Here is a 26,439-nt window from a genome sequence, read left to right as displayed (position 1 = left end):
ATGGGCTAATAGCAATAAGGCCAAATTAAATGTATCAAATATTTTTTGATCCTTCAAGGGGTCATAAAATTCAAAAATCAAATAGCTAAATGATCCTTGGTAGGGCCTTCTTAAAACAATTCCACATAGCTACAACTCATCCAGAACGCCGCAGCCCGTCTGGTGTTCAACCTTCCCAAGTTCTCTCACGTCACCCCGCTCCTCCGCTCTCTCCACTGGCTTCCAGTTGAAGCTCGCATCCGCTACAAGACCATGGTGCTTGCCTACGGAGCTGTGAGGGGAACGGCACCTCAGTACCTCCAGGCTCTGATCAGGCCCTACACCCAAACAAGGGCACTGCGTTCATCCACCTCTGGCCTGCTCGCCTCCCTACCACTGAGGAAGTACAGTTCCCGCGCAGCCCAGTCAAAATTGTTCGCTGCTCTGGCCCCCCAATGGTGGAACAAACTCCCTCACGACGCCAGGACAGCGGAGTCAATCACCACCTTCCGGAGACACCTGAAACCCCACCTCTTTCAGGAATACCTAGGATAGGATAAAGTAATCCTTCTCACCCCCTTAAAATATTTAGATGCACTATTGTAAAGTGGCTGTTCCACTGGATGTCTTAAGGTGAACGCACCAATTTGTAAGTCGCTCTGGATAAGAGCGTCTGCTAAATGACTTAAATGTAAATGTAATAGCTTAGTAGAACCCCCCCGGCTTAGATTGTAGAGTGTTTTAACTTAATAAGAGAAAAGCTGCAAAACAGAGTTTAAAATAAATTGAAGGGAGGGCCAGAAAATGTATGTTTTGGAAAAATTTGGTGAAGTGGAAAAAGAGGATAGGCTAATAGCAGTGCCAGCTATGGTATGTGTGTGTTATGCTATGTTATGTGTATGTTATGTGTATGTTATGTGTGATGTTGAACATAATAAACAGCTCTCTATCCACCGGATGTGTACCAAACTCACTAAAAGTGGCAGTAATAAAGCCTCTCTTGAAAAAGCCAAACCTTGACCCAGAAAATATAAAAAACTATCGGCCTATATCGATTCTTCCATTCCTCTCAAAAATATGAAATGCTTCAGTCTGGTTTTCAACCCCACTGAGACTGCACTTGGTAAATTACCTTTTAATGGCATCAGACCGAGGCTCTGCATCTGTCCTCGTGCTCCTAGACCTTAGTGCTGATTTTGATACCATCGATCACCACATTCTTTTGGAGAGATTGGAAACCCAAATTGGTCTACACGGACAAGTTCTGGCCTGGTTTAGATCCAAGCCGATCTGAAATCTTATTAGAAACATGTTAGGTCATTTTCATAGCTTTCTATTTCCATACAACTGGTCAAACTGATGTTATTTGGAAATTTTGCACTGAAAATCTTTCCCTTTTTGGGGGGATTGCGTTAGGCCTATTGCATTTTATTCCCGGTCCCTACAGTAAACATCTTTGCACTGCGAAAGAAGCGGAGATGACAGAACTTGACCGTTGTCAACTAGACTGAAGCATTCATTCTATTGATTTATGACATTCTGATGAGAAAGGGTTTATTTAGTCTTGTAGGGCAACATATAATGAAAGAAGAGAAGCTGCATGTAGGCCTACCTAATTAGACAAGGTGACTAACAACTAGCCTACCAAAATGTCGGAAATTATTACAGTGCACTCAGAAAGTATTCAGACCCCTTGACTTTTTCCACATTTTGTTACGTTACAGCCTTATTCTGAAATGGATTAAATAGTTATTTGTTCTCATCAATATACACACACAATACCCCATAATGACAAAGCAAAAACAGGTTTTTAGAAATGTTTGCAAATGTATTCAAAATAAAAAACAGAAACCTTAATTACATAAGTACTCAGACCCTTTACTCAGTACTTTGTTGAAGCACCTTTGGCAGTGATTACAGCCTCAAATCTTCTTGGGTATCACGCTGCAAGCTTGGCGCACCTGTATTTGGGGAGTTTCTCCCATTCTTCTCTGCAGATTCTCTCAAGCTCTGTCAGGTTGTATGGGGAACATCGCTACACAGCTATTTTCAGGTCTCTCCAGAAATTGGCTTCCTATTTCGCAACAAAGCATCCTTCACTCATGCTGCCAAACATACCCTTGTAAAACTGACCATCCTACCAATCCTCAAATTTGGCGATGTCATTTACAAAATAGCCTCCAATACCCTACTCAACAAATTGGATGCAGTCTATCACAGTGCAATCCGTTTTGTCACCAAAGCCCCATATACTACCCACCATTGCGACCTGTACGCTCTCGTTGGCTGGCCCTCGCTTCATACTCGTCGCCAAACCCACTGGCTCCATGTCATCTACAAGACCCTGCTAGGTAAAGTCCCCCCTTATCTCAGCTCGCTGGTCACCATAGCATCTCCCACCTGTAGCACACGCTCCATATCTCTCTAGTCACCCCCAAAACCAATTCTTCCTTTGGCCGCCTCTCCTTCCAGTTCTCTGCTGCCAATGACTGGAACAAACTACAAAAATCTCTGAAACTGGAAACACTTATCTCCCTCACTAGCTTTAAGCACCAACTGTCTGAGCAGCTCACAGATCACTGCACCTGTACATAGCCCACCTATAATTTAGCCCAAACAACTACCTCTTTCCAAACTGTATTTAATTTATTTATTTATTTAGCTCCTTTGCACCCCATTATTTTTATTTCTACTTTGCACATTCTTCCATTGCAAAACTACCATTCCAGTGTTTTACTTGCTATATTGTATTTACTTTGCCACCATGGCCTTTTTTGCCTTTACCTCCCTTCTCACCTCATTTGCTCACATTGTATATAGACTTGTTTATACTGTATTATTGACTGTATGTTTGTTTTACTCCATGTGTAACTCTGTGTCGTTGTATCTGTCGAACTGCTTTGCTTTATCTTGGCCAGGTCGCAATTGTAAATGAGAACTTGTTCTCAACTTGCCTACCTGGTTAAATAAAGGTAAAATTAAAAAATTAAAATAAATAAATATGTTCGATTGGGTTCAAGTCCAGGCTCTGGCCATTTAATCAATTTTAGAATAAGCCTGTAATATATCAACATGTGGGAAAAGGGAAGGGGTCTGAATACTTTCAAATGCACTGTATAGCAGAAATATCTATATCAAGCAACAACAAAAAAATCTGGCACCCCGTCAAAAAAACATTTCCGCCGTCTCTGACTGTAGCCTACAGCACATTTTCTATATTAGCGGTTTAGGGCTGGGTGCAGGCATCAAACGTTTACTTGATCAGATATAGTCGGGCGGTTGTGGATGGGTTATTAGCAATTGCAGGAGAGTGTGGGTGTTACAAACAGCTGACCAGCGCACCACTAACACACACACTTAAAGTAGCTGTCGGTAACAAACAGCTGATTTAGCATTGCTGCCTGGGCTTATTGATTTGTACACTGTGTGTGCCTGCGCTTGTGTTTGCGCGTCCAGCATGTCCACTGTAACCTTATCTCCACCACCAGGAGAGATGCAGATAGGCTGCATCTCAGCCTCCTAACATGGCTTCCTTTCCTTCAGCTACACTGACCAAATCCCCTGTCAGCATTCCAAGGAAAGGATGGCACTTTACTCTTGGGAGGACGCCTCATGATGCCCATTAGAAGCATCTCTTTTTCTCACTGCATCTCACAGAACGGAGAGAGCGAGAAAGAGAGAGCAATGAGCTCAAGTTGCCAATGGTTACCTGTGGATGTGTCATTATAATGAGGATAGATATAGGAATGGATTGTTGCGATGTGCGCGAGCACTGCACAGATTAAATGGGTTCTTTCTTTTATCCTCCATCCACACAGATGGAATTTAAAACATCAAACATCAACATCAAAACACTCCCCAGCTTTCCTAATGGATAGTACAGTATTCTATACTCTGACCAGAGACCCTATTATACAGTGCCTACGGAAAGTATTCAGACCCCTTGACTTTTTCCACATTTTGTTACGTTACAGCCTTATTCTAAAATGTTTTATTTTTATTTTTAAATACTCAGAAATCTACACACAATTCTCCATAATGACAAAGCAGAAACAGGGTTTTCATTTTTTTTTGCACATTTCAAAAAAATATTAAAACAGAAACACCCTATTTACATAAGTATTCAGACCCTTTGCTATGAGACTCGAAATTGAGCTCAGGCGCATCCTGTTTCCATTGATCATCCTTGAGATGTTTCTACAACTTGATTGGAGTCCGCCTGTGGTAAATTCACTAGATTGGACATGATTTGGAAAGGCACACACCTTTGGAAAGGCACACACCTGTCTATACAAAAACCAAGCCATGAGATCAAAGTAATTGTCCGTAGAGCTCCGAGACAGGATTGTGTCGAGGCACAGATCTGAGGAAGGGTACCAAAAGATTTCTGCAGAATTGAAGATCCCCAAGAACACAGTGGATCTTCTTAAACGGAAGAAGTTTGGAACCAACAAGACTCTTCCTATAGCTGGCCGCCCGGCCAAACTGAGCAATCGGGGGAGAAGGGCCTTGGTTAGGGAGGAGACCAAGAACCCAATAGTCCCTCAGACAGAGCTCTAGAGTTCCTCTGGAAATGGGAGAACCTTCCAGAAGGACAACTATCTCTGTGGCACTCCACCAATCAGGCCTTTATGGTAGCGTGGCCAGATGGAAACCACTCCTCAGTAAAAGGCACATGACAGTCTGCTTGGAGTTTGCCAAAAGGCACCTCAAGACTTTCAGACCATGAGAAAAAAAGATTCTATGGACTGATGAAACCAAGATGAAACTTTTTGACCTGATAGCCAAGCGTCACGTCTGGAGGAAACCAGCATGGTTTGTGACAGCATCATACTATGGAGATGTTTTTCAGCGGCAGGGACTGGGAGACTTGTCAGGATCGAGGCAAAGACGAATGGCGCAAAGCACAAAGAGATCCTTGATGAAAATCTGCTCCAGAGCACTCAGGACCTCAGACTGGGTTCAATGTCCAACAGGACAACAACTCTCAGCACCCAGCCCAGACAACGCAAGTGTGGCTTCAGGACAATAGCTCTGCAGCAACACTCCCCATCCAACCTGACAGAGAGGATTGAGAGGTTTGCTGAGTAAAGGGTCTGAATAGTTATGTAAATCAGATTTTTTTTTTGCTGAAATTTCTAAACCTGGTTTTGCTTTGTCATTATGGGGTATTGTGTGTAGATTGAGGGGGGGGAACGATTTAATCCATTTTAGAATAAGGCTGTAATGTAACAAAATGAGGAAGAAGTCAAAGGGTCTGAATACTTTCCGAGGACACTGTATACCCTCAAAGTGCCGGAATGGTGTGAAAATGGCAGCCATTGTAGTCAGGGAGTAATCCAAACAAGTCTAATTCAAATGAATGGCAGTAAAGGCGTAGGTGATTGCATTTCCTCATGTATTTTTCTTTTTCTTTTAAGGGGTTAAATTCCATTTCCTAATTTTACTTAAAGGAAAATAAGATGTGATATTTCAGAAATTATGTTGCAACCTAAAATATTGTCATAATTGTAAATAGTTTACAGAGGTTTTATACCCTTTTTCTGTATAAATAGCCTGTAAAATATATGTAAAGACACTAAATGTCTGTTTTGTTTTCTTGGAAAGCTGTGAGTGTTATAATTAAGCAATAAGGCACGAGGGGGGTGTGGTAAATGGCCAATATACCACGGCTAAGGGCTGTTCTTAGGCACTATGCTAAAACGCTAAAACATGAGGTGATGGTGGCGGATGAATGGCAGGACAATGGGCTTAATAAGGATCTCATGGTATCTCTAAGCATTCAAATTGCCATCGATAAAATGCAATTGTGTTCGTTGTCTCAAGCTCTTGCCTGCCCACACCATAACCCCACCGCCACCACAGGGGACTCTGTTCACAACGTTGACATCAGCAAACCGCTTGCCCACACAACGCCATAAACACGGTCTGCAATGCCAGTGGCCATCGAAGGGGAGAGTTTTCCCACTGAAGTCGTTTACGACGCTGAACTGTAGTCGGGTCAAGACCCTGATGAGGGCGACGAGCACGCAGAGGAGCTTCCCTGAGATGGTTTCTGACCATTTGTGTAGAAATTCTTCAGTTGTGCAAACCCACAGTTTCATCAGCTGTCCGGGTGGCTGGTCTCAGACGATCCCACAGGTGAAGAAGCCGGATGTAGAGGTCCTGGGCTGGCGTGGTTGACACATGGTCTGCGGTTGTGAGGCCAGTTGGACATACTGTCAAATTCTCTATAATTTAATTGGAGGTGGATTATGGTAGAGAAATTAACATTCAATTATCTGGCAACAGCTCTGATGTACATTCCTGCAGTCAGCATGCCAATTGCACGCTCCCTCAAAACTAAAAAAAATCTGTGGCATTGTGTTGTGTGACACCGTTTAGAGTGTATTTTTATTGTCCAGAGCACAAGGTGTACCTGTGTAATGATCATACAGTTTAATCAGCGTCTTGATATGCCACACCTGTCAGGTGGATGAATTATTTTAGCAAAGGAGAACAGGGATGTAAACAAATTTGTGCATATAATTTGAGAGATTAGCTTTTTGTGCGAATGGAACGTTCCTGGTATTTTATTTCAGCTCATGAAACAATGGGGCCATCAGTTTACATGTTGCGTTTATTTTTGTTCAGTGTAGTAAACTTGCTAGCTAAAACTTGCTAGCTACTTCAGTGGATGTTGAACACATTTGTAGCAGTAAATGTGTTCAATTATAGCCACAGTATAAAAGAGATAACCAACTAGAGGGTCAATGCATTCTCCGGAAAATAATAGAAATGCCATTCGTGTGTTTGATAAGTGATTACCATTACATTCATTCCAGTCATTACTACGAGCCCGTCTTCCCCAATTACGGTGCCACCCATCTCCTTTGGTGTGTGTGTTGAATGGCTGGCAGCAGACAGTCCACATAGGCAGCTGGCTGACAAATGACTCTTCAAAGAGGAGACTGGACTGGCTCGTGCTTGCTTCACGCCCGAAATAAACCAAGCCTATACACTATTCTTTGTAGGCTAATAAAATCTGCACATGCTACTGTGAAGTTCTGTCTCAATCTAATGCATACCCTGACTTATGCGTGTAGGCAGCGTTGGCAATAAAAATGTGACAACGTTGCGGTGGTGAAGAGGATAAACCAGTGAACCAGAAGACCATCAACCTACAACGCCTTTGTCGACGACTACCAAAATGGACAAACACACAAGGGTAACGTTAAAGCCACAACGAATAGTAGCCTAGAAATTGGCTTTGATTTGTACCGCGACCGAATAGATGAAGATGTCAATGACGTCTGATACGCAATAACACATCTCTCACTCACCCACGCATGCAGAGATGGCCGTTTACGATTTGTCACGTTGACGCTGATGAATGAATCGAACACGAATTCGTTGGGGGGTGTTTTTCCAGGCGTTTAGACTGCCACGAGGATGCCATGGCCGAGAGGATGGGATGTTTTCTACGCACCTTTTATCCAGACAGCCGACCCATTCAGCCGAAGGAGACGAGTTGGGGGATGTTTCCACCGCGACCATCTTTCCCGAGAACTGGGGTGTGATTGAGAAACCGGGAGATGCTACAGGAGGGCGGCTTCAGCGTGGTTATCCGTGCTGCGCCGTTAATAAACTGAGCTCGCGCTCGCGCACTGGCTCTCCTCTCAGATTGAGGTTTGACAACTTGCCCCTAGCCTTTTAGAAAAAAAAGGTTAGAAGTAGAACCGAAAATGGGTCCTATGAATTTGATGTATATATGGTAGCCCTAAAAGTTCTATATTAGAACCATTTGACCAGAACCCTAGTTCGTCTTCTTCACTGAACCAAATAGAATCCCAAAGGGTTCTTCTTCACCTACTGAACCAAATGTGTTCCCTATATTTATGAATTATGGCTAGGCTAACCTACTACTATAAAATAGTAATAGTACTAGCTAAGAAGATAATATAATGCACAAAAGAATACCAACATAGTTTTGAGATCGTATTGTCCTTTACAGTCATGCAGACTCAAACCCAAACAGTTTAGGTACAGCCCACATCAATCTTGATGCCAACCTTCAGAGGGTTTATGGCCTTCTTCATGGAACAGCTGGCCTACTGTTATTGTATGGGATATTGTCTGACTGGTTTCTGAGAGGAAAAAACAGAGGAGACAAAACATGAGTCAATCTTATATCTGCAAGAATGAAGACTAAATCACATGTATAGGCCTACCGAGACAATCTGGATCCATTTGGGTCCCGAGACAAAACCAGTTGAGAACCATTGTTGTTATAAGCAGCAGCAGAAAGAGGGATCCTCTGCCTCTGACTCCCCACTGAAATAAAAAAGATACAATGAGTTAATTGTGAACGTCAGGCTGCGACTGTAGCTCTATTTGGCATATTCAATCATTCAAATTAATATTTATTTGTAAGACCAGTTGCCTATCTTGTAAAATGGCGAATTTAGAGGTGGCTTTTTCCTCGCTAGCTAACAAAATGGTAGCCTATGAAGTTCAAACAACTGTATTTATCTAGTTTATAGTTTGTCATGTGATTATGGCTTCAGATTGTGTGCTTATTTGAAACTGTTTTCTTGAGTTGTCATCATGCTTGATAAACATGGAAGTTGTTTTTTGAATTATAGCTAGAACTCTTGAGGTTCTATCTCTAGAGGATTTGAACATTTTCTGGAAAAGTTTTTGACATTTTCTAAGAGTGTACCCAACCTGTGCTCCCAAGAAACCAAGGCATTCTGCCCTCTCAATTCAATTCAAGGAGCTTTATTGGCATGGGAAAACATGTGTTAACATTGCCAAGCAAGTGAGGTAGATAATATGCAAATGTGAAATAAACAATAAAAATGAACAGTAAACATTACACATACAGAAGTTTCAAAACAATAAAGACATTACAAATGTCATATTATGTATATTTACAATGTTGTAACAACAACTCCCTATCCCAAAAGTTCTCAGCTATAAGCACTCCTTACCGGTGGGACCATGTGATCTACAATCCCGACACAGGTTTAACATTTTGAAACATCAATAATCGTCACTTGTGATACAGTTTTCGAAACATATGGAACTTATCTTTCGTAGATAGAATAGTTCAAATTAAAAAATTATACACTTACTGCAGCGGGTTTACACAGATCTGTGCGGCTGTGTGCCTTCAGCCGACGAACTACACTCTTGCTACACTTCTTCCCCAGTTACGCTTAGTACACACATGTGTTTGAGCACGCTAGATAGCTAGTTAGCACAGGTGGTCGGTCACCTCTTGTCTTTTGTCTGGCTAACGTAAAACAAGTGCTGTAACATGAAGATATGGCCGTGTGGGAACACTAACTATATAGTTCATCTTCTCGTACTGTAATATCTTGGGTACTATCTGTCATCTTCTCGTACTGCCGTATCTTGTGTACTATCTGTGTAGTATTCCTCGCTGAAAAATACATTCCTTATGTTTCCAAAACCGTACTGCAAGCGTTGCATGTTCAAATCAAATTTTAACGTTAAGAACGAGCGTCGGGGCCCTTAACAAAACTCCCCCGGCCAGAAGATACCTTCATGAATAGACGTTAAAGGTAGTTAGTCAATGGGCTAACTCTTTCCAGTCAGCATTAACAAGACGAGTGAAAGTTATTTGCTGAATAATTGCCTATAATAAAAAATTAAAAAATAAACATTTGGGTTGATAATTTGAAAAAAGGTTTAGAAAATGTTTTTTTCTGAAAAGTGTAAGAGATTTGTTAAGGATGCAGGTCCTTGACCAAACCTCTCCCTGTATGTGTTTATAATAGGCATAATGACTGGATGTTGTCTGCACGTATTCTGTCCTTTCAGACTAGAACTGAGGAAAGAAGAGGGAGAGAGGAGGAGGAGTAGAAAGAAAAATCAATCAACCATCAGATCATTAGGGCCTCCCCAGTGGTCAAGAATCAATCACTCAATCAGCATAATCAGCAGATAGAATGACAAGTGAAGTGGAACAGACAATGTGTTTTTATGAACAGTATACTTTTCAAGATATTGCACACAGAACACTATTAAATAAAGAATTTGGAGAAATAATTAATGGAACACAGAGTTATAGAAAGAGAATGAACAGAAATGAAAATCGAATTCTACACAAGCACACACACAGGCACACTCTAACACACACATACATCAGGCACACTCTAACACACACATACATCAGGCACACTCTAACACACACATACATCAGGCACACTCTAACACACACACACACAGGCACACTCTAACACACACATACATCAGGCACACTCTAACACACACACACACAGGCACACTCTAACACACACATACATCATTTTGTTGTTGTGTTGTTTGTATTTTGTTGGATTGGATTTAACATTTGTGTGACTATCCTTGTCTGTCAGTGTTTGTTACTTGTAATGTTTTGTGGAAGAGCAGCTGCTGCTTCTACAAAAGCTTATGGGGATCCAAATGAACAATTAACCGTCATTCTATTTTGTGTCAAGCTTCTCGGAGTTCAGTAGAACAGGAGAGATACAGCTGTGATAGGCTGTCACCACTAGAACTGGTGCCACTGCAGCAGGAGGGAGGGGGGACAGGAAGTGTTTGAGCTTCAGCAAGCGCTAAAAGATACTCCCTACAGGCATGTGGCGAGTGAGAGATTTTTTACATTCAAAAAATACCTTTATTGGCCCAGTAGTTGCGTCATTTCAGGCACAGATTTTACTTCCTCGTAACAGACCTAGAAAGAGAGGGAGAAAGAGGGAGGAGAGAAACAGCGAGGGAGAGAGACAGGGTGGTAATGGAGATGGAGAGAAAATGGTGGGAAGAGGGGTAAAAGGAGATGAGAGGGATGGGAGAAAGATAGGGAGGGAGAGCTCTCCACTGGCCTGCAGTGCAGTCTCCAGGAGGGAGGGGAAGGCGAGAGAAGGGTTGTTGATGTCCACTTATGAAAGATGAAGAGAGGAGGGCGACAAGGGAAGTGCTGCTGTGTGCAGGGATGGGGGGGGAAACACACACATGAACAGACTATGTTAGCTGGGATTCCCATACTAGTGAGAGGTATCAGAATCCCCGTAGGGTACCTGTTGAGTAAGAAGTGTGTGTGTGTGTGGTTAGAGTGCCAGCTGTCTGAAGAAGAGGTTTAAACCCAGTATAATTAATGTGTCCTCTTCAACATCACAGGAAGCCAAGGCTGCAGGACGTTAATATGGCAGAGAGGGGGACTGTGTGAACTGCATACGTCACATGTGCATGTGTATGTGACAGACAGACTAGATGAGAGAGAGAGAGGAATGTTGTATCCCAACCCCTACCCAATAAACACAAGATATTTAAGCAATATGTTAAATGACTTCACCTTGCCTTCTGATAGGCTGGGTGGAATTGTACCCTTTGTATTTACACCTTTAGGTCTGCAATCATTTCAGATCTAGGAGTGCCTACACTCTTAGAAAAAGGTTCTGTCTAGAATCGAAAGGGTTTTTCAGATGACCCTTTCGGGTTCCAGCCAGGTAGAACCCTTTTGGGTTCCATTCATAACCCTTTCTACAGAGGGTTCTTCCATGGGGACAGCTGAAGAACCCTTTTGGAACCCTTTTTTAAAATGTTAAAGCAGGTGCACTTCTGAACAGTAGATGGCAATGTTGCTGTACGTGTTTCAGAGCCATAGACCCCAGCAATGATAAGTGATTGTGTGTTTGCCACAGTAAGCCATAAGAAATAGTGTTTTTGAATGTTCTGCTGATAAAATAATCTAAACTGTGTGACCCCTGGTGGATGTGATAAACTCTCAATATGGCCATCTATTGATATCCATCTGGGTCACAATTGGCTGCCAAAACTCAGCCTCACAGCTGACAGGCACACACACTGCTGTTATTATTGTTGGCTTCCCCTCCTGGTTTGTCTGAGGTCAAAGTTGGCCTGGAAACAGTTAGGGTAGAAGGAAGCAAACATGGGGGCAGATTTGCAGAAGGTCATGAACCAATACGAATCGTCTTCGTTTCACTGTATCTTCCCATCCTATATCTCTCAATGGCAGTCTCTATGGGATTGTGGAGAACAATGCTCCTCTATCCCTCATTTTGAGTCTTTCTTTCTCCTCCTTAGTCTCCTCCACCTCCCTCTCTCTCACTCCTCTCCCCCACCTCCCTCTCTCTCACTCCTCTCCCCCACTTCGATTGCTCTCACTCCTTACATTTACATTTGAGTCATTTAGCAAACTTTCTTATCCAGAGGGACTTACATTCATCTTCAGATAGCTAAGTGAGACAACCACATATCACAGTTGTGGGAAGTGCATTTTTTCTCAAAGAACTTACCAGCAAAGTCAGTTCTCTCTCACTCCTCTTCCTCTATCCTTCTCCCCCCATTATCCCCCCTGCTGTACAGTAGTTGTATGATTGGGTGATATTTATATCATCTAGGTCCCAGTGCCACCTGGGAGAATGGTCCATATCCAGGTCACAACTCACCATAGCCCCAATACTCTATAGCCCAGTCTGCTCTGTTCCACTCTTCTCTGCCAGCCAGGAGGAGAGGCAGGGCTGGTTGGCTACAGGTAAGCTGCTCCATTTTAAGCTCCTTTTGTGAATGGGGAATATACTTTACTGTACAGTACGTTTCAACGTGGAAGTGGATAACACTTGGGGAACTAATATGCAGCCCGACGGGAATTGATTTATTGATTGACTAATAGTTTGATTGATAGGCTAATAGCTGTCTCCACTTGAATTCTCCATGTGCTCAGCAGCAAAGCAATCAGCCAGGGTGCCTCTCTTTGTCTAATTAGTGGGACCAGCACATTATATATCGCGTTGTTCAGTTCATATCCCCTTAAGTCACCTCTGCCGCTAACAATATGGCTAAGAGTCTGGACAGCCAGTTACTCTGTTGTGGGTATCAACCAACTAAACAGGACAAACAGCATGCTGATGCATGCTTAGACTGAATACCCTATACAGGCCACTGTGGTATACTACCAGTCATCAGAAGGGCTCCTCATTTGGGCTGCTATGGTTCATTATTAGCATAATCAAATAATTATTAGGCCTATCATTAACCCCAAGAGACTATCTCCCTAGTGTGGGTTACATTCATTATCATCACCCACCCTCTCTCTCTTTCTCTCTCTATGATTGTCAGTGTTCACACTGAGGTAGTTTACACAGGATTACAGTGCGATAATCCACTTTCAGTAGTTAGTGACATGAGCCGCCATCTGTCCTCTGTTAGCATACTGAGAGCACAGGCTTATGCCAGGCAAAATCCTTCTCAAAGACGTTTCTATGGGATGGAGACAAGACTGGAGGAGGCAGAGAAATCTAGCAGTCTTTCGTGCACGCGCACTTTCGCTTGATGGTCTCTGGCAGCGCGCCAGGTGGTAAGTAAAGGGCGCGCGCGTTGTCGGCGCAAGGTGTGGGATTTGCAAAGTTTGGCATTTCGACAATGAACCCTGGACAATTCAATCGGCGTTTGTAAAGCCGTGGACGCAGGGATAATACTGGTTCCTATAAGTGCTGTTCAACTTGAATAGCGATGTGAATCAAATTGACCTGCTTTTGAATGCGTTGTTGTTGTATTTCAGCTTTGCAAACGGGTAAGAACCAATAGGACCTTATTATTTTCGGGTTATAAGATTGAAGTTAACGAACAGTACCCGACTGTAGGCTAATTATCGTTTTATTACTTTGTTTGACATGTTTTGTTATGATTACTAGTAAGTAGTTAACCTCTTCCCCAGGCGGCTAATTGCGCATGGGCAGAAGTGTCAGGTGAACAATATTATTAGTAGGTAGGCCTAGTTGGAAGTAGACTATGAAAAACAAACATTAAATCAAAATTTGATATGAAATATAGAAGCACCACTGCCATTCCATGATTGTAATTTCCTCTGTTGTTAACTGACTCATGTCTCTCTCCTAGTGTGTTTTTCTGTAGACAGTGGACGGAGTCCTAAAGCTTAACTTGTTTGGAAACAGAGCGGTACCTTCTAACCCTATCGAATAAGGGAGACATGCAAACTTGACTCCTTCATTGAGCTTCATACCTCTCCACCAGCCTCCAGCCCCAGATGATGCGGACGGACAATAAAGGCCGGAGCGCCTCCCCCCACAGGAACGCCTACAAGTCTGACCTCCACTCCATCAAATACTCCTTGGACACTGTGACCAGGCCGAGACCTACTTCCCTGGGCCTCTCTATCCCTTCACCTGGCCCCATGGCAGTCCCTCACACCAGGACCAGCAGTGCCAGTGGCCCTGGTGAGTGTTCTAGGGGTAGGACCCTCAGTCCTAGAGGGACCAAGATCAGAGACAACATCTTCCTCCAGATGGACAGCCAACAGCACCTCATCCACCCCTTGTCTCAGGCCCTACCCAAATGCCCTCTCAGCTACAGCTCTGTCCGGAGCAGTGTGACCAGCATGTCCAGTGTAGAATCATCTATGCTAGATAAACCGTCCAAGGCCGAGGAGATAGACAGAGCGGCTCTAGCTCAAAAGTTCTCTGTGACCCGGAAGCTGTTTGAGACGGTCAGCGGGAGTCAAAGTTTAAAGGTCAGCCCTGACAGAGATAGCAGGGGGTCTGTGGATGGGAGGGGGGAGGACGGGGGCACGGGGAGAGCAAGGAGCAGGTCAGAACGAGATGAGCTGACATCCACGTCAGAAAGCGAAGGCGAGGGGGAGAGGAGGAAAGAGAGGGAGGACAGAAAACCCATCAACGTACACACACACATTTCTCTATCCGACGTAGAACTCCACACACACACTTCATCACTGGACACCAGCTTGTCTACACACATTCACCCAGTTAATGGTCACTCCATTACAGCTGACCCCTCAGACAGCAGCAGTGTGTGTCGTGGAAGTGTGTTAGATGGGAGTGTGTGTGAGGACTCTGTGTGCTCCCATGTATTCAACCCACCTAGCCCAGCACCCAGCACCCCCCACTCTCAGCCTCCATCCCATTCTTATGACTCCCCTAGTCCTCTCACCCCAGTCTCCCCCTGTTCTGACCAGACTGACTTCTATGGCCCTAGTAATCCTAATGCTGACAACAGGACTTTGTCTGAGGGGAATGACCCTAGTGAGCTTTACATGACCCCTGGTGACCCTTTGACCCCCACAGAGGAGTCAGGGGCTAGGACTGTGAGGGCGGAGCTAGTGGAGGTGAAGAACGAGTCGTCTGAGAGCGAAGGGAACGAGGGAGAGGAGGATGAGGACACCTTAAAGGAAGAAGAGGAGACCACAAAGAAAGAGGAAAGCAAGCGGGAGGAGAGCAATGTGAATAACCTGGTGGATAATGTGTTTAACCTGGTAGATGATGTGTTTGAAGAATCCAGAGTGGAGCCTAGAATGGTAGAACAGAGAATGGTTGAACCGACAGTGCAACCTAAAATGGTGGAACAGAGAACGGTTGAAGCTCCAGTGGAAATCAGAATGGTTGAACCCTCGTTGAGAGAATGTGTGGAGGGATTCCATGACAGTTCTGAGGTGAGAGAGAAGGAATCAGGGAGAGACATGTACCAGCAGGAGATCGAATGGAGCGAGGGGCAGATGGCGGAAGAAAGCAGACAGTTTAGAGAAGAGGGGATGACAGGAAAGAGTGAGATGGAGAACGAGAAGGTAGGGACGGAAGAAAGAGATGAGCCAGGAGAGCAGGAGAAATTTGAGGTGAGAGGAAGCATGTGTGATGAGAGCAGAGAGGAGGAAGGGAACGAGGAGGCCGGATTGGAGGCAAGAGAGGATCGAGGGATAGACTTCAGGGTAAAGGAAGAAGTGAGAGAGGAAGAGGAGAGGAAGTGCAGATGGAGAGTGGATGTGACGGATAAGGACGAAGGGAGTGGGTGCACCGAGAGAGGAGAGGAGGAGAATGGATCTGCCATCATCCTTGAGATTGAGAATGAGGCCTTCGCGAAAGACAGGGAACGGGACTCCGCAAGATGTCTGACCCCAGATCCAGAGGAGCAGCTCTCTACTGAATATGATGAGATTCCCGGTCTTCCTCATGAGGATAATGAGGATTCTGCTAAGACAAGGAAGGTCAAATTCTCTACAGCACCAATCAAGGTAAACCCCCACCCACACCACACCCAATCGCATTGTTAGAAGAACACCACAAAAACTCACTCACCCAATTGGGTTTGATAAAGGGGTACCAGATTTTGATTCGGAGAGTACGTATGGCTCAATCCCTTAGTTGTGGTCAAATGAAAAGCATGGGTAGAATCGCTGAAGGGTTTATGAATAGACAGAGAACAATTTGAACCGTACAGACATATTTATAACCCATCAGGTGGAGGAGACACCGGCAAGAGCTCATGCGCCGTCAGGTGTTCAGTTCAGAACAGCTGTGATGTAAGAACAAGTCAACGTTTATTGGTTGTGTACACAGATTTGCAGATGTTATCACAGGGGCAGCGAAATGCTTGCATTTCTACCTCCAACAGTGCAGTAATAATACCTACTGTAGCAATACCAAACATCACACACGTCATCTGAAAAGAAAGAAATGAAGAAATGCAGTGCATTCGTGAAGTATTTAGATCTCTCGACTTTTTCCACATTTTATTACGTTACAGCCTTATTCTAAAATGGATTAAATAGTTGTTTCCCTCATTAATCTACACACAATACCTCCCGAAAAACAGGCTTGATTGAACTTTCTTTGGTTACTACATGATTCCATATGTGTTATTTCATAGGTTTGATGTCTTCACTATTGTTCCACAATGTAGAAAATAGTCAATCAAATAATAAAGAAGAACCCTTGAATGAGTAGGTGTGTCCAAACGTTTTGACTGGTCTATAGCAATGGTGTGTATGAACAGTATATGAATAGAAAAGGTGTGTACAGCAGTAGTTGTATAGCATGAGCCATGACTCGAATACAGTATAGAACATCCAACTACCCTACTGTATGTGACTCCACATGAGTATTTTCAGTGTGAGGGATTCCAGTCGGGATCTAAAATCTCCCAGACATCTCAGCCCCTGTAACTGCCAAGTCTTCCGAGAGCCTTACTGAGTATGCCACTGTTGGCACACATTTCACCAGGTCAGTGTGTATTTAGGATTTAATTACTGGCAAATGAAGTCTCTTAACCGTTTTGAGGACCATTTTGTCTAAGACGTTCCCTGCCTCTGAGATTGAACTGCGGTACATGGATTTGCAATGACTCAGCATTGTGTGTGTGTGTGTGTGTGTGTGTGTGTAAAGCTTAGTGTGTTAAGACTAAGCGTCTGCTACAGCTTGTGTTTCCATCTCACACCCCAGTCATATTGGAGGATCTGACAACATAAACACTATGGTGTGGTATCAATAAGTCCAGCTGGCAGAGAGCGGGTAGACAATCTGGGGGACCCAGAAAGCCAAAGACTGGCATACACACACACACACACTAAACTTGACTATGAAAGATGTAATTGTGTGTGTGTGTGTGTACTCTCAGGTGTTCCTTACCTACTCTAATGCGGACTATGACAGGCGTAACGATGACGTTGATCCTGTGTCTGCCTCTGCTGAGTATGAACTGGAGAAGAGAGTGGACAAGATGGACCTCTTCCCTGTCCAGATAGAGAAGGGTTGGTCCCCTCTCTCTCCTCTGCTATCTCTCTCCCTCTATCCTTTACCTCTTCCATTCCTTTTTATATTCCTCTCTCCTTCCCTCTCACACCCGTTATCAGCCCATCTCTCTCTCTCTCTCTCTCCTCTGCTATCTCTCTCCCTCTATCCTTTACCTCTTCCATTCCTTTTTATATTCCTCTCTCCTTCCCTCTCACACCCGTTATCAGCCCATCTCTCTCTCTCTCTCTCTCTCCTCTGCTATCTCTCTCCCTCTATCCTTTACCTCTTCCATTCCTTTTTATATTCCTCTCTCCTTCCCTCTCACACCCGTTATCAGCCCATCTCTCTCTCTCTCTCCTTTTGTTTTTACACCTACTCTTTTTTTGTCGAACTCCCCTGTCTGTAGGAGATGAGGGTCTGGGTATCAGTATAATAGGGATGGGGGTAGGGGCTGACCAGGGTCTGGAGAAGCTGGGCATCTTCGTTAAGACCATCACAGAGAATGGAGCTACACAACAGGATGGACGGTGAGAATCTGATCTAAGGTTAATGATGCCTTTCTAATGGTAAGATGCGAGTGTAATACTGTAAGCTGATCCTAGATCTGTGTATCTCTCTGTGTGTGTCAGTGTCCAGGTGAATGACCAGATAGTGGAGGTGGATGGGGTCAGTCTGGTCGGAGTCACACAGCTGTTTGCTGCCACTATGCTGAAGAAAACCATTGGCACTGTCAGGTGTGTGTATATATATACAAATATACACACACACACGTGTTCTCTATGCCAATTTGTTTTACCACTTAACACAGGCTGAGGATTTGTCATTGTTTCTCACTGCAGGTTTTTGATAGGCCGGGAGAAGCAGGGGGAGGAGAGTGAGGTGGCTCGTCTGATCACTCAGAGTCTGGAGCAGGACAAGAGACCACCTACAGTGGAGGTAGGTGTGAGACTGTGTATACATGGAGCAGGACAAGAGACCACCTACAGTGGTGGTAGGTGTGAGACTGTGTATACATGGAGCAGGACAAGAGACCACCTACAGTGGAGGTAGGTGTGAGACTGTGTATACATGGAGCAGGACAAGAGACCACCTACAGTGGAGGTAGGTGTGAGACTGTGTATACATGGAGCAGGACAAGAGACCACCTACAGTGAAGGTAGGTGTGAGACTGTGTATACATGGAGCAGGACAAGAGACCACCTACAGTGGAGGTAGGTGTGAGACTGTGTATACATGGAGCAGGACAAGAGACCACCTACAGTGGAGGTAGGTGTGAGACTGTGTATACATGGAGCAGGACAAGAGACCACCTACAGTGGAGGTAGGTGTGAGACTGTGTATACATGGAGCAGGACAAGAGACCACCTACAGTGGTGGTAGGTGTGAGACTGTGTATACATGGAGCAGGACAAGAGACCACCTACAGTGGAGGTAGGTGTGAGACTGTGTATACATGGAGCAGGACAAGAGACCACCTACAGTGGTGGTAGGTGTGAGACTGTGTATACATGGAGCAGGACAAGAGACCACCTACAGTGGTGGTAGGTGTGAGACTGTGTATACATGGAGCAGGACAAGAGACCACCTACAGTGGTGGTAGGTGTAAGACTGTGTATACATGGAGCAGGACAAGAGACCACCTACAGTGGAGGTAGGTGTGAGACTGTATACATGGAGCAGGACAAGAGACCACCTACAGTGGTGGTAGGTGTGAGACTGTGTATACATGGAGCAGGACAAAAGACCACCTACAGTGGTGGTAGGTGTGAGACTGTGTATACATGGAGCAGGACAAGAGACCACCTACAGTGGTGGTAGGTGTGAGACTGTGTATACATGGAGCAGGACAAGAGACCACCTACAGTGGTGGTAGGTGTGAGACTGTGTATACATGGAGCAGGACAAGAGACCACCTACAGTGGTGGTAGGTGTGAGACTGTGTATACATGGAGCAGGACAAGAGACCACCTACAGTGGTGGTAGGTGTGAGACTGTGTATACATGGAGCAGGACAAGAGACCACCTACAGTGGAGGTAGGTGTGAGACTGTGTATACATGGAGCAGGACAAGAGACCACCTACAGTGGTGGTAGGTGTGAGACTGTGTATACATGGAGCAGGACAAGAGACCACCTACAGTGGAGGTAGGTGTGAGACTGTGTATACATGGAGCAGGACAAGAGACCACCTACAGTGGTGGTAGGTGTGAGACTGTGTATACATGGAGCAGGACAAGAGACCACCTACAGTGGTGGTAGGTGTGAGACTGTGTATACATGGAGCAGGACAAGAGACCACCTACAGTGGTGGTAGGTGTAAGACTGTGTATACATGGAGCAGGACAAGAGACCACCTACAGTGGAGGTAGGTGTGAGACTGTATACATGGAGCAGGACAAGAGACCACCTACAGTGGTGGTAGGTGTGAGACTGTGTATACATGGAGCAGGACAAGAGACCACCTACAGTGGTGGTAGGTGTGAGACTGTGTATACATGGAGCAGGACAAGAGACCACCTACAGTGAAGGTAGGTGTGAGACTGTGTATACATGGAGCAGGACAAGAGACCACCTACAGTGGAGGTAGGTGTGAGACTGTGTATACATGGAGCAGGACAAGAGACCACCTACAGTGGAGGTAGGTGTGAGACTGTGTATACATGGAGCAGGACAAGAGACCACCTACAGTGGAGGTAGGTGTGAGACTGTGTATACATGGAGCAGGACAAGAGACCACCTACAGTGGTGGTAGGTGTGAGACTGTGTATACATGGAGCAGGACAAGAGACCACCTACAGTGGAGGTAGGTGTGAGACTGTGTATACATGGAGCAGGACAAGAGACCACCTACAGTGGTGGTAGGTGTGAGACTGTGTATACATGGAGCAGGACAAGAGACCACCTACAGTGGTGGTAGGTGTGAGACTGTGTATACATGGAGCAGGACAAGAGACCACCTACAGTGGTGGTAGGTGTAAGACTGTGTATACATGGAGCAGGACAAGAGACCACCTACAGTGGAGGTAGGTGTGAGACTGTATACATGGAGCAGGACAAGAGACCACCTACAGTGGTGGTAGGTGTGAGACTGTGTATACATGGAGCAGGACAAAAGACCACCTACAGTGGTGGTAGGTGTGAGACTGTGTATACATGGAGCAGGACAAGAGACCACCTACAGTGGTGGTAGGTGTGAGACTGTGTATACATGGAGCAGGACAAGAGACCACCTACAGTGGTGGTAGGTGTGAGACTGTGTATACATGGAGCAGGACAAGAGACCACCTACAGTGGTGGTAGGTGTGAGACTGTGTATACATGGAGCAGGACAAGAGACCACCTACAGTGGTGGTAGGTGTGAGACTGTGTATACATGGAGCAGGACAAGAGACCACCTACAGTGGAGGTAGGTGTGAGACTGTGTATACATGGAGCAGGACAAGAGACCACCTACAGTGGTGGTAGGTGTGAGACTGTGTATACAGTGCCTTCAGAAAGTATCCACACCCCTTTACTTTTTCCACATTTTGTTGTTACAAAGTGGGATTCAAATGGATTTCATGTATTTTTTATTTTTGTCCATGATCTACACAAAACACTAATACACTATATATACAAAAATATGTGGACACCCCATCAAATTAGTGGGTTCGGCTATCTCAGCCACACCCGTTGCTGACAGGTGTATAAAATCGAGCACACAGCCAAGCAATCTCCATAGACAAACATTGGTTGTAGAATGGCCTTACTGAACAGCTTGGTGACTTTCAATGTGGCACCATCATAGGACGCCACCTTTCCAACAAGTCAGTTTATCAAGTTTCAGGGTTTGGGCCCCTAAGTTCCAATAAAGGGCCATCTTAACACTACAGCATACATTGACATTCTAGAAGATTCTGTGCTTCCAACTTTGTGGCAACAGTTTGGGGAAGGCCCTTTCCTGTTTCAGCATGACAATGCCCCCATGCACAAAGTGAGGACCATACAGAAATGGTTTGTCAATTGGTGTGGAAGAACTTGACTGGCCTGCACAGAGCCCTGAGCTCAACCCCATTGAGCCAGGCTTAATCGCCCAATATCAGTGCCCGAACCTCACTAATGCTCTTGTGGAAAGCCTTCCCAGAAGAGTGGAGGCTGTTATAACAGCAAAGGGGGACCAACTCCATATTAATGCCCATGATTTTGGAATTAGATTTTTGATGTGCAAGTCTTCACTTTCTTTTGGTCATTTAGTGTACATCTTGATTAGATAAGTATCCAACCCCCTATGTCGATACATGTTAGAATCAACTTTGGCAGCGATTACAGCTGTGAATCTTTCCGGATAAGTCTCTAAGAGCTTTGCACACCTGGGTTGTACAATATTTGCACATTATTCTTAAATTCTTCAGGCTCTGTCAAGTTTGTTATTGATCATTGCTAGACAGAAATGTTCAACTGTTTTGCTAGACAGACAATTTAAGTCAACTTTAACTAGGCCACTCAAGAACATTGGTAAACAACTCCAGTGTATATTTGGCCTTGTCTTTTGGGTTATTGTCCTGCTGAAAGATGGATTTGTCTCCCATTGTCTGTTGGAAAGCAGACTGAACCAGGTTTTCCTCTAGGATTTTGCTGGTGCTTGGCTCTATTCTGTTTATTTTTATCCAACAAAACTTGCTAGTCCTTGCCGATGACAAGCATACCCATAACATGATGCAGCCACCACCATGCTTGGAAATATGAAGAGTGGTATTCAGTGACGTGTTGGATTTGCCCCAAACATAACGCTTTGTATTTTTGAATGTTTTTTTCTTTAGTGCCTTATTAAAAACCAGATGCATTTTTTGGAAGAAAAAATCTGTACAGGCATCCTTCTTTTCATTCTGTCATTTAGCTTAGTATTTTTTAGTAGTTTACAATGCTGTTGATCCATCCTCCATTTTCTCCTATCACAGCCATTAAACTCTGTAACTGTTTTAAAGTCACCGTTGGCCTCAAGGGTGAAATCCCTGAGTGGTTTCCTTCCTTTCTGGCAGCTGAGTTAGGATGGCCGCCTGTATCTTTATAGTGACTGGATGTATTGATACACCAGCCAAAGTGTAATTAATAACTTCACCATGCTCAAAGGGATATAGGTTAAAAAAAATATATATATATATATATCTACCAATAGGTACCCTTGTGAGGCATTGGAAAACCTCGCTGGACTTTGGTTGAATGTGTTTGAAATTCACTGCTCGACTGAGGGACCTTACAGATAATTGTGTGGGGTACAGAGATGAGGTAGTCATTGGAAAATTATGTTGAACACTATTGCACACAGTGAGTCCATGCAACTTATGTGAATTAAGTACATTTATACTCCTGACCTTATTTAGGCATCACCATAACAAAGCGATTGATTACATATTGACTCATGACATTTCAGAGTTTCATTTGCAATTACATTTAAGAAAATAACAAAAAACATAATTCCACTTTGACATTATGGGGTATTTTGTGAAGGCCAGTGACACGACATCTCAATTTAATCCATTTAAAATGCAGGCTGTAACACAACAAAATGTGTAAAAAGTCCAGGGGTGTGACCACTTTCTGAAGGCCCTGTACATAAGCATTCCTTATTGGTTGTACCTGTGTGTGGGCGTTTTATGCATCTCAGTTGCTAAATGGAGGTGATGATGGCGCTCTGGGGCTGAGCACAGTGGATGAGAGAGAGGAAGATCTCCTTACAGAGGATGAAGATGAGGAAGAGGAAGACCTAACCAGCCTGGACTCAACCCAGCTCTGCCTTAAATACAAACAGGTGTGTCAGTCAGATGTGTTGAAGTCCAGTATTTTGTGTGTGTGCGCACTCTGGTGAAAACGTACTCCGTTACCGCCTCAAAAAGCATTATGTTCCTGGTCCCAGAACAGATGCTAGTGTCTGGAGATCTGAGGGACTCTGATAGGCTTTGGTGTTAAAAAGTGTTATTTAAGTTGCGTTGTGTGAAGTGTTTTCAAGTGTGTACTGGTCTCTCCTCAGCTCCAATTAAAGCTCAGGACCAGATCAGACCAACTCTGCCTAGCCCAGGAGAAGGTAGGTCACACTGACGAGACTGTCAAAACGCATGCTAACACACACACACACACACACTTCCTCCCTCTCAGAACAGACTCATTTAGCTCTCTATGAGACGTCCCTGTCTACAGTCTTGAGTTATTAGTACAGGTGCCATGTTCCAATAACCTTGAAAATAGACCTTCTTCTTGTCCGTCTTCCCTGTGTTATCACTGATCAGATCTGACATGTCAGCATTGGTTAAAGCGATCTAATGTAGGCCCTTTTTTACCGGTGGCATTGTTCAATTGAGTGATTTGGGGAAAGGGAAGGCGGCGTCTTCAAGGTGTTGGAACTGAAGTGGATAGTTTTTGTCTGGGTGCTTAGTAGACTGGGTAGGGGATGTGTCTCAGGGGGAGTGTCTACTGTCTAGGGATGAGGGCTAGATGAATGGGGTTCGTGGCATGGGGCTAGGGAACTGTTTTACCCACCTGTTTGTCCTCCAGCTGAGGGTTTGTGAGGAGCAGCGGGCCGTGTGGGAGAGTCGTCAGGATGAGCTGGAGCAGAGTGTCCAGGAGGGAGAGGAGAAGGCTGACCAACTAGAGAAGTAATCGTCAATTACACTGATCTACCAGTCACTCATTTAGTGTGATGGCGATGGGAAATGATGACGGCGGTGATATAAATGCTGATGGTGATGAGGGAGAATGTGATTGTTCTTCTAGGTACTGGCAGGAGGCCCAGGCTCTGTGCAGGATTGTGAACCAGCGATTGGCTGACACTCAGAGCCAATTCGACAGCCTAGAGGTCAAATACAGCAAGGCCAAGAGACTGCTGAGGGAATTCCAACACAGGTGAGCTCTGGGTAATGTAGTCCACCATGAAAATGCCCCTGTGAGCCAATTAGGAACTTTCACTGCGTGTTTAGAAAGTATATTTCTCTCTGTCTGATGCTCCTTCTGTCCCCGTGCAGAGAGAAGGAGAGTGAGAGGAGAGAGGAGGAGCTGCGGCGAGAGATGGAGGAGACCGAGAGGAGACACAGAGATACCGTGGATAGACTACAGAGACAGGTGAGACTGGAGGAGATGACGTAAACTATTGTGCACAGCTACTACCTGAGTGAGAAGTGTTTTCTTTTCCTCTGTTCAGATTGGTCCCCTGGAGCGAGGGGAGGCGGTCCCTGAGATTGACAACCAACCGCTGGACACCTCATTTACCTCAAGTAAGACACTGCCCCTCGGGTAGCATGTGTCTGTGTGTGCGAGCATGTGTGTATCTTTGTGTATTGAGCCTCTCAGACTGTATGTTTGTATCAGGTGCAGACTGGAGCATTGCTGTGCCTGAAACGGGTCGGCTGGACACGAGCGCTCACAGGGCCAGAGCACAGCTCGCCCAGAAAACCAAGAGACACCCTCCCTCACGAGACAAACTCAGAGAGTCCTTCAGGAGACCGGTCAGATAATTATATATATCACACACATACCCCACACACATTCCATTGACATACTGAATGTTCTATCACTCCCTGTAGGGTGAGGAAGACCAGATTCAGGCCTGTGACGGGAAGAGCCAATCTCTGACTGCGAGCACACCCCGAGAAGTGGGACGTTCATTCTCGGCAGGAGGTGACCGTTTCCACTCCAGCACCACCTCTCTGTCTGCCCTCACCCCCCAGTCCCATCCCCCATCCTCTCTCCTCACCCCCCAGCCAGACCAGTCTCCCTCGAAAGAGGACAACTCCTCTGCCACACACAAATCAAAGAGAAGATTCCCTGACTTCAGGTAGGTTGCTCACCAGATCCTCGTGTAGTTGTAGTGTACAGCAAGCTCATTCTCAAACCAACCCCTAACCCCTTTCCCCTAGGCACTTCTGAGCAGATAAGATACACTACATACAAAAGTATGTGGACACCCCTTCAAATTCGTGGATTCGGCTATTTCAGCCACACCCGTTGCTGACAGGTGTAGAAAATCGAGCACACCGCCATGCAATCTCCATAGATAAACATTTGCAGTAGAATGACCTTACTGAAGACCTCGGTGACTTTCAACGTGGCACCGTCATAGGATGCCACCTTTCCAACAAGTCAGTTTGTCAAATTTCTGCCCTGCCAGAGTTGCCCCAGTCAACTGTAAGTGCTGTTATTGTGAAGTGGAAATGTCTAGGAGCAACAACGGCTCAGCCGCGAAGTGGTAGTCCACACAAGCTCACAGAACACGACCCCTGTGCACAAAGCGATGTCCATACAGAAATGGTTTGTCGAGATCTGTGTGAAACAACTTCACTAGCCTGCACAGAGCCCTGACCTCAACCCCATCGAACACCTTTGGGATGAATTGGAATGCTGACTGTGAGCCAGAGCGGTTCGAGGACAGAGTCAGTGCCTTACCTCGCCTAATCGCCCAAAAATCAGTGCCTGACCTCACTAATGCTCTTGTGGCTGAATGGAAGCAAGTCCCTGCAGTAATGTTCCAACATCTAGTGGAAAGCCTTCCCAGAAGAGTGGAGGGTGTTATAGCAGCAAACGGGGGGGACCAACTCCATATTTAACACCCATGATTTTGGAATGAGATGTTCGACGAGCAGGTGTCCACATACTTTTGGTCATGTAGTGCATGTATGGGAAATGTGGTAATAGTTCCACCTTGTCCTCTAACCTCTGTTCTTCTGCCCTCTAGCAGCCTCCGCAAGTCTCTCAGCAGAGGCAGGAAGAGTGAGAAGGAGAAGAACGAGAGAAGGTCCCTGGACCACAGGTAAAACAAATAGTATACACACTACGGAACTAGCAGAGAAAACGGGGTCCAGTCAATACTATACACACACCATGTACAGAAATGTATATTTACACACACATTACATTTCTTCTTTGAAGTGTTTCTGCCTCTTTGA

The 26,439-nt window shown here is 45.0% G+C and overlaps 2 protein-coding genes across 6 annotated transcripts in view; one reads left to right on the top strand and one right to left on the bottom strand.

Annotated features, from left to right (window-relative positions):
* The window catches only part of LOC115102745 (rap guanine nucleotide exchange factor 4-like), a 46,726-nt gene extending 39,139 nt beyond the window's left edge, over nt 1–7,587 (bottom strand). The window contains exon 1 of the mRNA XM_029623005.2: nt 7,448–7,587. Within this exon, the coding sequence (XP_029478865.1) occupies nt 7,448–7,515 (68 nt within the window). The 5' untranslated portion in view covers nt 7,516–7,587. The remainder of the gene's footprint in view (nt 1–7,447) is intronic.
* Nucleotides 7,588–13,288: 5,701 nt separating this feature from the next.
* LOC115101541 (neurabin-1-like) overlaps nt 13,289–26,439 on the top strand; it is a 16,094-nt gene continuing 2,943 nt past the window's right edge. For 2 of the 5 annotated variants that reach the window (XM_065005581.1, XM_065005577.1), the window contains exons 1-15: nt 13,357–13,561; nt 13,888–16,030; nt 17,413–17,545; nt 17,935–18,055; nt 18,158–18,262; nt 18,368–18,464; nt 23,172–23,315; nt 23,535–23,588; nt 24,056–24,156; nt 24,275–24,403; nt 24,523–24,619; nt 24,699–24,771; nt 24,866–25,002; nt 25,081–25,331; nt 26,229–26,303. In XM_065005581.1, the coding sequence (XP_064861653.1) occupies nt 14,036–16,030; nt 17,413–17,545; nt 17,935–18,055; nt 18,158–18,262; nt 18,368–18,464; nt 23,172–23,315; nt 23,535–23,588; nt 24,056–24,156; nt 24,275–24,403; nt 24,523–24,619; nt 24,699–24,771; nt 24,866–25,002; nt 25,081–25,331; nt 26,229–26,303 (3,512 nt within the window). In that variant the 5' untranslated portion in view covers nt 13,357–13,561; nt 13,888–14,035. The other 3 variants (XM_065005578.1, XM_065005579.1, XM_065005580.1) reach the window with 3 other exon arrangements.

Source organism: Oncorhynchus nerka, linkage group LG20 (genome assembly GCF_034236695.1).
Source record: "Oncorhynchus nerka isolate Pitt River linkage group LG20, Oner_Uvic_2.0, whole genome shotgun sequence".
NCBI classification, from domain to species: domain Eukaryota; kingdom Metazoa; phylum Chordata; class Actinopteri; order Salmoniformes; family Salmonidae; genus Oncorhynchus; species Oncorhynchus nerka.
This window is presented reverse-complemented; position numbering and strand designations above follow the sequence as displayed.